Genomic DNA, 9,890 nt, shown 5'->3' on the forward strand with positions numbered 1-9,890 from the left:
ACGATCAAAATGGGAAATCGATTAATTTTTTTATTTTTATGACATTCATGCAGCTACTGTGGGCGATTTGTTCGGTAATTAACACCCCCTCAATCGTTAGTTTTTTCCTTATTATTTTATTAACTTATAAACATTTCAGCCTAATTATCATTTTATTATACACGGTGTTGCCAAGAAAGCATAAAACATTTACAGCAAAAATAATAACGAACAACAAAAATAACCCGACAAGATATATTACGAGCTTTATCCTTCGCTAATTTGATTTTTTAAGCGTTTCAACTACTATTATAATTAAAAAAAAAAGGATGTACTGAGTGTATATATTATTATTATTATTATTATTATTAGTACAAAAATAAGGATGGAGGTAAAACCTATGCATCCAGATAGAAATAAGAGACAATTTCAATAATAAAAGAAAAAAAAAAAAAACTGCACTCCTAAATAATACAAATAATAATTGGATATAATATATAATACGATACAGTACTCTTTCTTGTTATTTATACGTGGTAAAACTCCACACTTTATGCACGTTGATTCTAAAAAATCTACATCAAGTTGGTATCTGGAAAATATGTTATTTTATTTTAATAAGAATTTCAGCTTCCTTTTTTTCACCAAACAATTTATTGCTATCTAAAAATAACATAAATAAGAAATTGTGTGATGTGAGTATCACATGCTTTAGTGGTTTTCAGTGAGGCATTCTTGCAACAAATATTCAAATCGCTCCAATTTTGCTGTAGGCATATTTTTCTACTTAAGAAAATTAGGTTATAATTGACATTTATGACAACTAATTGGCAATCATCACAACGAAGCGGAAAATTTCACGAATTTTGATGTACCTTCTATAACACAAATAAATGTCTAAAGATATATAATTTTCTAAAATAAATATCTAATAAATCTAGTAGACACTAAATAAATACTTAATTAGCCACAAATGTATTTTTATAGTGATCATAGAACATTGGTAAAAGTGAGAGTAACATTAACAAGCATATAAAAAATAATCTGAGAGTAGCAAAAAATTATTCTAGTGAGCTTTAAATTAACCTGTTCATGCTGCGGCAAGCATTAATTCGTAACTGTAACACAGCCCAATTTTAAAACTGCATACCTTTTCACTTTCATTTTATCAGTTTTATCTACTCTTACTTTTAATCTTCCTACATAACGTTGACCACAATTTACGGCACTATCACATGACCACTCACCTTTCTATTGTTAATCTTTCACTTCTGTTGTTAAAATTTAATTGCTGACTCTATCAAAATCAAATCATCATTGATTAATGATGAACTTTCGTCAATATCAAGCTCCAAAACAGTAACCTTGACCGCGCTTATTTTTTTAATCGGCAAGTAAATGCTAAAACATAATTTAGCGAAGCGTGATTTATGATTTAATATTTTTAACTATATATAATGGAACCAGCCGACGGCACTCGGTAAATATTTAACATACCTGTACGACCATTCATAGAAATTAATCAAATGTTAACAACCAGTTTTTGCATCAGACTAATTCATCCAAATATAGTAAATAAACCAAATTACACTTCGGCTGGAAATGCCATGGGGGAAAATTTTTATCAAGGATTACTCTGGGAATCTGTAACTAGGTTACAAGGTCGGCATTTTTACAATAATTGTATGAAAAATTTATTCACGCTGTTACTGTGTGAAACCTAAATAATGTATAGCTCGCAGCCTTGTCAACATGCTAAGAATTATAAATTCAAACAAGAATTAATTGTCACAGAAAAAACTATTTTTGGCCAAAAAACATCCTTACTTCTGTCGGTATGTGGTTCCGATTACAATAATCTCAGGAGCACTGATTATTTATGATTCGACCTTTGTCAGATATTATGCATTATTTATAAATGGAAATTAATGCATATTACTCACACACACCTCTGACGTCTTATTCAACGCATTCGAATCATTAATAATTCGAGCAAGTGAGTAAAAATTGAAATACATGATGGAACTCTTTGCCCGTTACATGAGCTTAACATAGTAAGGCTTCTGAAAAAAAACGCTTATAAGTTTTGGATGCTCTTGTCTTGGATTGTATTTCCATATGGTTAGTTTGGATGGCAGCCTCTGAATGGGTGTGTCAACAGGAAGAAATAGATTATAAAAATTAAACCATAATTACTTGAGCACTTAACTAGGTAAGATGAAAGTGCAAAATTTTTTACATATTTTAGTATTACATAGGTACCCAGAGCGACCAGGATGTTAAATTTTACATAAAGGGCCATCTGGTTCTATTCTATAAGTTTTATGTAAAAAATTACTATATTCTTACAAAAACAAACAAACAATGAAAAAAACTCAGAATTTATAGAACCTAAAATTACAAAATAAAAAATATGTTGAAGTGGAGAATCGGTGCGATATATTTTTTTAATTTATCACGAATCAACCAGTATAAAAACTAGACTTGCCTAGATTCAAACGTAATATGAATTTTGTTTTTGACAAAAGGAGACATCGAAATAACAATTCTAAATAGACACACAACTTACGGAAAAATGACTAACAGTTCATTTAAGAAGCCAGTATTTTGAGAGCAGATCGTTATGCGATTAAAACTTATTTATGTAATGAAAGTAAAAATCGTTGCAATGAAGGTGCATGCTTATGAAACAAATTGTTTAAAACTTAGTAAACAACTCTTCTAATGTAAGTTATAATTATATATTTCTTATGCTTCTTACTTTTCTGGAATTTTAATTTAACTCACTTCAACAAGTGAAGGTGAAAAAACAACTAATTTCAATATGTTTTGTTCAACAAGTGATTCAATTACAGGATAAGTAACAGAAACGGGTCAGTTACATTATACAAGAAAACAATGTAAGAAAATATAAGTTAAAAAAAAATAGCATAATTATGCTAGTATAAGAAATATCTTTCTAGGAAAAAGAACTTATTTTACGTGGATGCTAAAGTTAAGAATGTGCACTTTCTGTTTTTTTTTTCTGTAGAAAAAATCCAGTCAGTTTGAAATAGTATATTATTAGCCAAGGTTGCAAAGCCAAGCATTCTAGACCGAGCGCAAATTAGAACCCGAGACGCGCAGCGTCGAGGGCTCTTAAGCGCGAGATCTAGAAGTGGCTTTGCAACCGTGGTTAATATACTATTTTTTTCACTAGTAGAAACCCTAAGACAAGAAATTGAAAAAATAAACGTTCAATTTTTTGACGCAACATGATTTTGTTTTGATTTCTAATCAAACTTAATCTAAATCTTCAACACAAAGAAAACCGTTTACACTTGTCGCTGAATTAATCATTTTATCTTCTACCGTCTACCAACTACCATGCGTATACTCAAGTAATGTTAGTAGCCCACATTTATTGATTTTTTAAGAAATAATCACATAAAATATTGCGTACATAACCTCAATCTTCTTTTTGAACCCATGGTCGCAAAAGTTGAATTTGCTACCTCTAAATGAGTCGACATTTGGATGCTTCATAGCTGCTAGTGAAAAAAATAATATTTGAACTCTTTTAAGTGAAAATACAGACTAAAAACAAAGAAAAAATGGAAACATTAATGAAGATCATTAATGAACAGTGTAAAAAGCAATGGCCTCAGTCAGGAACTTTACGATATCCCCGTCGTGGAATGGTATTCAGAAGTTAGTAATTCTTAACATTAGATGCAATTAATGTATTATAAAAAACACGACGAGCCCATTAAATAAGAAAAACCATATCTACTGAGTTTTTGTGGAAGAATAATGTCAATTCAGTAGTGTGTAAATAGTCAATGTAAATCACATATAATATAACTGACCTCCCGAATTCGCCACTTTCAATGTAAAATGAGTTAATAATGCTAACGATCGTTACTGTCGATTGTCTGGCAATGAATCCATGCTGACTAGGAGTAATAAAAGATTTATCATTGCTGCATATTCAGCTGTGACCTTTTTCAAAATAGGGAAGTTTGTGAAATTTGAAAAACTTTTTGAAATTATTGGTTTTAGAAAAATATATCTACACTCACACACTGAATATAAGACAGTAATAAAGGTGACAACTTTAATAAACAGTGCTCAAGTTGAAAGGTCCCACCACGTTTTATTCCTGACTTGACAATTTGACGAAAATTGTGAACAAAAAAAAGTCCTTCGGTGTGGTAGTAATATAGATGTATATGAATGTTCTGTAAATATTTAAAGAAGTATGAATAACAGATTTCCAGTTATAGATAGTTGATGTTGATAGATTAAAGAATAGGCTAAAAAATAAATATTTAATATGAAAATATATTACAGATCGCCGTAGGAACAGAAAAATAAAATTAAGGTAAAATTCCAAGGAAGTTCAACAAAACTGACGCAAAAGACAGATTTCGGGAACATTACAGCATGGTTAAAACTGAAAACGCTAGAAGAAGATGACATGAAAGCTTACAGAAAATTTCAGCACGTGGGTATTTTTTTTACACCTTGGGTGTTGTCCAGAGCGAACAATATTTTGAAGTAAATTTTAAAAAGTTTTAAGAGGAAGGACTTGTGAAGAGTTTTCATCAAAAACTGTGAACTTGAACAATTATTTTTGTATTGTATCGTTGTACGTTTCGTGTCTCTTATAAAACATCTAGATTTAAAATGAAACTTTTGATTGTGGTTTAGATGTTCGTCTAGTTTTTTTTCAAACTTAGAAGTCATATTTGATGCCTACTGTCCAGGTGATTTTATACGAAATTTTCCGCTTTTGTAACCTTAATTAAAATTTTAAATATCAGTATTCATACTGTGTGCCCAAATTGTTCGAATGCATTGCTTTCATTGTTTTTATTTTTCGGTCTTAGATTCAGAAAATTTCCGAAATTACTGGAACGAATATTTTGAAATTTTGGGTGAACATCAAAAATTTGTGGCATCATTATTAAATAAAATTAAATTTCTACAGTGAAATTTTATATTTTAACGCACTTCCCAAGCGTAAGCGAGTCCATCGGCCGAATTGCTACTTTCATATTTTCTCGACGTGTCATGACCTCGAGAGTAGGAAAAAAAGTGGTCTCCCGTTTCCGTCTGACTGTCTGTCTGGCGATCTGTTTGTCTGGTGTCTGTATCCATTTTTACCAAACAAGTAATTTCTTAAACTACTGGACCGATTATTGTCACATTCTATGAATATTATGTAGATGGTTAAATACTAACTAAAATATGGGCTAATCATCCCCACCACCAATGGAATGACGTCAAATTTCATAATTTTTCGAAAAAGTTGGATTTGTTTTATTGTATTTCAGAGGCGAGGGAAGTTCTGTCGAAATAACCTTCGACCAATTTTTTGAAATTCTAGTAGGGCATCAACATTATTGAATGATTATAGAATAACGATTAATAGGACCATATGATCGAAAAAAACTCCTCTAGTAGTTCGAGCAATTTATTTTTAAAATAAATATAAAAATATGTTTTTTCTACTTCAAATTAAAACCATAATTATAGAAACTCTGAAAAATTTTTGTTAAACTATTACTTCTACTGAACAATACAAAGCTCAATATTAATCACTGAACAAACGTACTATCATTAACACAATTTAGCCTTCAGTGTCGTTAAAAGCTCAGAGTCTTTTAAAATTTGAAATTGTCGGCAGAAAAATTAGTTGTAATATCAGACAGAATGCAACGTTCTATTTTAAAACAACAACAGAGATCAAAACGTCAAAATTTAAGACAAAAAGCAATTCAAGCCATAACTAAAAACTTCAGCCAGTGGCTTGAGTGACTGTTTAGTCATGTCTAAAACCTAAATCAGAGCCGTCAAGACAACTTAAAATGACACTTTAGATATGGAAGTAGGTAGAAAAATTGGTTGAAGGTTATTATTCTTATTTTCTAGTACTTTTTAACTTCGACTGTTTATGTTTATAGTTCAAAAGAATTACCACATTCATCAGCATCGGTGTCAAAGTATGCATTTCTGTTAAAACAGACTGAAATTTGATTGATTTTGTCTCTTCAACACGGAGAAGAGGACTAATTAATTAATTAAGGACAAACAATTAGACAAACTTTGGTTAGCGTTTTATTATCTAAACGATATTCTTAACATCCATACAAAATTATAAAAATGCGGACCGGCGGCAGACAGCCAGGCGGAAACGAGAGACCTTTTTTCGTAGTCGATAGACTCGATTACAATACTTCCTTAGCTTACGTTAGGAAAATAAAAATATATTTATCGTACCCTTTAAAAAATACGAGTATATTCAATAAATTTCTAAAAACGCAACGAAATATTAGTCTATTGCCAATATATTTTTATTTTTAAATAAATTAACGAATGAAGCAAATTACTTTCGTTGATTACTCAAAAATAGCTTATATAAGGTGATTAAAAAATGACGAACTAACTCAATGGTGCATTATAAAGTACACTGGTTACTTGATTAGTTAGAGGAAAATCATTAAAAAATTCCTTACATCAGTTTGGCGTTCACTTAGAAGAACAAACTATCGATTTAAATAGGTAAATAAAAAAACAAAAATTAGCTATTGTTGTTACATTCATTGTGAACAATTTTTAAGTTGTTTGTAATATTATAAAATGAAAAACTATAGCTGACGATATTTTGAAAATTTGTTTGAATAATGAAAGTCCCATAAAAAAAATAAGTGTAAAGGCCTATGTCTTCTACATTTGGGTCTAAGAAATTTTTACTTATTTTTTTTTTACTAAATAAAAAGTCGGTAACAATGTGTCATAGAGCTATCAATTTTTGAATCACCCTGTTACAATTATTTATTAGTATTACATTGTACTATAAACAGTTATATGTTATACTCAGTTCATTACCTGTGAATTAATTATCAACCTTTATTTTTGTAGCTAATCTACATTACATTAGCTATCACGATTCATCACTTAAACTGAACTTGTTTAACTGGTTATGCTAAAGAGCCAGGGAAGTTTTATAAACGGCTTAAGACCATTTATTTTTAACCCTCTTTATAATTTATAACACTATATATTTTCTTAGACAACAAAATATCAACAAAATTTTGTTTATTATTCTAAAAAAAAAATATATTTTATTAAAATAATTGGTATTCCTATTATGTACTACTAATTTTTTTTCATGCATATTTTTCAATAAGATTTCTTGGCTTTACCTCAAAAGTATGGTTTAATAAATTCAGATTTTTCTTTTTTTTTAACTCCTGAAATTTGTGGAACGACTAAGTAACATAGCAAGTAGGTTCTGATGTTACATTAACGTGTGTTTGCAAAACAAAATAGTTCCGCAGTTGTTTTATTTTTTCTACTTCAGCATTGCGTATAGATCAAATCAAATCGTTTTAAATATACCTACTACCATCTGATTTGGAAAATTAATGTTAGGCTTAATTTTTTTGTTTTTGTCTAGAGCATTAAACTTTTTTTCTTAAACGACGTTCGTTAGAGATACTTATAGAGATTTTTTTTCTGAATTCATTGATATAATTATCGTAGTGTAATATTTTCAAACAATAACAATTTAATATTTGCAATCCAATTTTTTGAATAAATATTTTCATGTGTAGTGTATTTAAAATGATTTAATTTAACGTAACACATAATGCTGTACTCAAAAAGAAGATAGCTGCGGGTCCGTAAATTAAAAATTTTACAATTTTATCACGAGTAAGATTCATTCCATTTAAATATTTTTTGAAAAATAATCGGTCTTCGTTAAGAAATTTACTCCATAAATTTTTCTATATTAAAAAGTTTTTTTCCTAATAATAACGACTCACTATATTTTAATACTATAGAACTTTACTGGATTATCTTGATTTTTTGTAAACAATAAGAATAAAAATTATGCAAATTTTGTTTTTTTTTTTATATTGGGCACACTTTGTTATAACATAAAAAGAAGGCCGTAACCAATATCGCATTCTGATATAATGTATCTACACATTTTCTAGAATGTGGGAAAGTTTCTAGGCCGAGAATGTACTCAGTCAAAAAATTTAAATTTTTATAGATAAAATTGTAATTCTACGTGATATCATTTCTTTCTGACAGCAGCATCACACTAAAGTATAGTTTGTGTATAATCGCAATTCGCAACCTTGTAATAATAATGTATCGAATGAACAATTCTGAGAAAAATTATCGGATTATAATTTGACAAAAATGGTGTCAAAAATCAAACTTTTGACAAACTATACTTTAAAAGTAAAATTTAAAAAAATGGCAACGATCAAAAATCAAAATACCTGATTGAACTCGTTGACGGTGATCAAAATCTTCACCCCCTTGATCAGTCCCCTGATCCTATCGATGGACTTGACATCGGCGTCGGCTGGCAAGATGACATGTGAGCATTTGCACGAATCAACGTGCGCCAATTTACTATAATAACAAATCAACTTGGAAGTGGTCTTTTTGGCCGGACAGTCGCTCGCGAGTACGTTCGCAACGGCGAAAATAAAAAATATGGCACTTAAAAAGTTCATCTTGTACGACTTTGGCATGTTTTCAGTTACAAAAACATCAAAGTGGCATTGTCCGTATGACACAGTTTTTTCTCTCAATGCACATGTGTTCGTCGGCCGCTCTACCGTTGGAATCACTAGACGCGTGAATGAAACTGAAAGTGGTCGCTCTTTTTTTGGCGGCCGATCTTATTTTGCCGATCGCCGAAGATTAACTGATTCTTTGGCGGTCACTTATGCCAACAAGTAGGGTGTTCTCCCTGAATTAGTAAGAGGGAAAAGTGATTCAGGTATGAATTTGGTGTTGTGGAGGAGGTTGGAGGACAACGTGCGATCATAGCGGTGCTTTTTAATGCTTATTTATGATTTCATCGGGAAACGGAATGTCGGGTGTTACGCTGGGTTTAGTCATGAATAGGGTTAACGTATTAGGTGTCATTTCAATGTATACTGCTTCAACGTATTCCTTTAACAAATACATACAGAGATTTATTTGCAAAAGTTCTTTAAACATCTCCACTTCAGTAGTACCTAACACAACTGCTAAATAATCTTTTTGTTTACAAAGAACTCGCAAACTTGCACACCTTACCGGATACATGTCAAGGAGTATTCTAAAAATCTTAAGTAAATATTTGCTTTATAATTACCGGAATAACAATGTAAACCATTTTGTAGCAAAAAACATATTGACTTTGAGACAGTAATCAAAACGTTACGGATCAATAAAATAAATTATTGTATTTATTATTTTTATGGACCATTCTGAACAGGAAAAACGTATCACAAAATTTCAAGTGACACTGCTTGACATACTCCTATTTAATAATGGTTTTGAGATGACGTAATCAACATCCCTCAGACACTGAACAAATAAATTTACAGTTTATTATTAAAAACAAATCGTCATTCTGTACACTACTGCATAAAACTCTTGGCAGTTTTGTGCAATTCATTTTCAACTAGAAATTACAGATAGTACATTATTTAAAATTTGTGCAATGAAGTTGCATTTTACTTAGACTCTTCGTCGTCTCTGAAGTAAGTAGGTACAGTGCAATAAATCCATCCTCTTATAAAAATTATAAAATTAGATTTTGGAAAATTTTATTTTTATTACTTCCCCAGTCCGTCGGCCGACTCTCTACTTTTACGTTTTCGCGACATTTCATGACCCCTATAGTACGAAAAAATAGGTTTCCCGGTTCCGTCTGTCTGTCCGTCCGCTGTCTGCCGTCCCGGATTTTTATTAGACAGATAATCTCCGAAAGTACTGGGTCGATTGTTGTATTTATATTAAGAATATCATGTAGATGGTAAAACGCTAACCAAAATTTGTTTAATTATCCCCACCAATAATGTGGGGAAGATTAGAGATAGTAAATGGATTTTAAATTGTATAAAATAATA

The 9,890-nt window shown here is 30.5% G+C and overlaps 1 protein-coding gene across 1 annotated transcript in view; it reads right to left on the reverse strand.

The window, feature by feature from the left end:
• LOC135133054 (mucin-2-like) overlaps nt 1-8,672 on the reverse strand; it is a 39,468-nt gene extending 30,796 nt beyond the window's left edge. The window contains exon 1 of the mRNA XM_064061305.1: nt 8,262-8,672. Coding sequence (XP_063917375.1) covers nt 8,262-8,519 — 258 coding nt within the window. The 5' untranslated portion in view covers nt 8,520-8,672. The remainder of the gene's footprint in view (nt 1-8,261) is intronic.
• Between the last annotated feature and the right edge of the window lie 1,218 nt (nt 8,673-9,890).

This window comes from Zophobas morio, unplaced genomic scaffold, assembly GCF_036711695.1.
Source record: "Zophobas morio isolate AGI-343-1 ecotype UQ-CSIRO unplaced genomic scaffold, CSIRO_AGI_Zmor_V1 ptg000021l, whole genome shotgun sequence".
Classification (NCBI taxonomy): Eukaryota; Metazoa; Arthropoda; class Insecta; order Coleoptera; family Tenebrionidae; genus Zophobas; species Zophobas morio.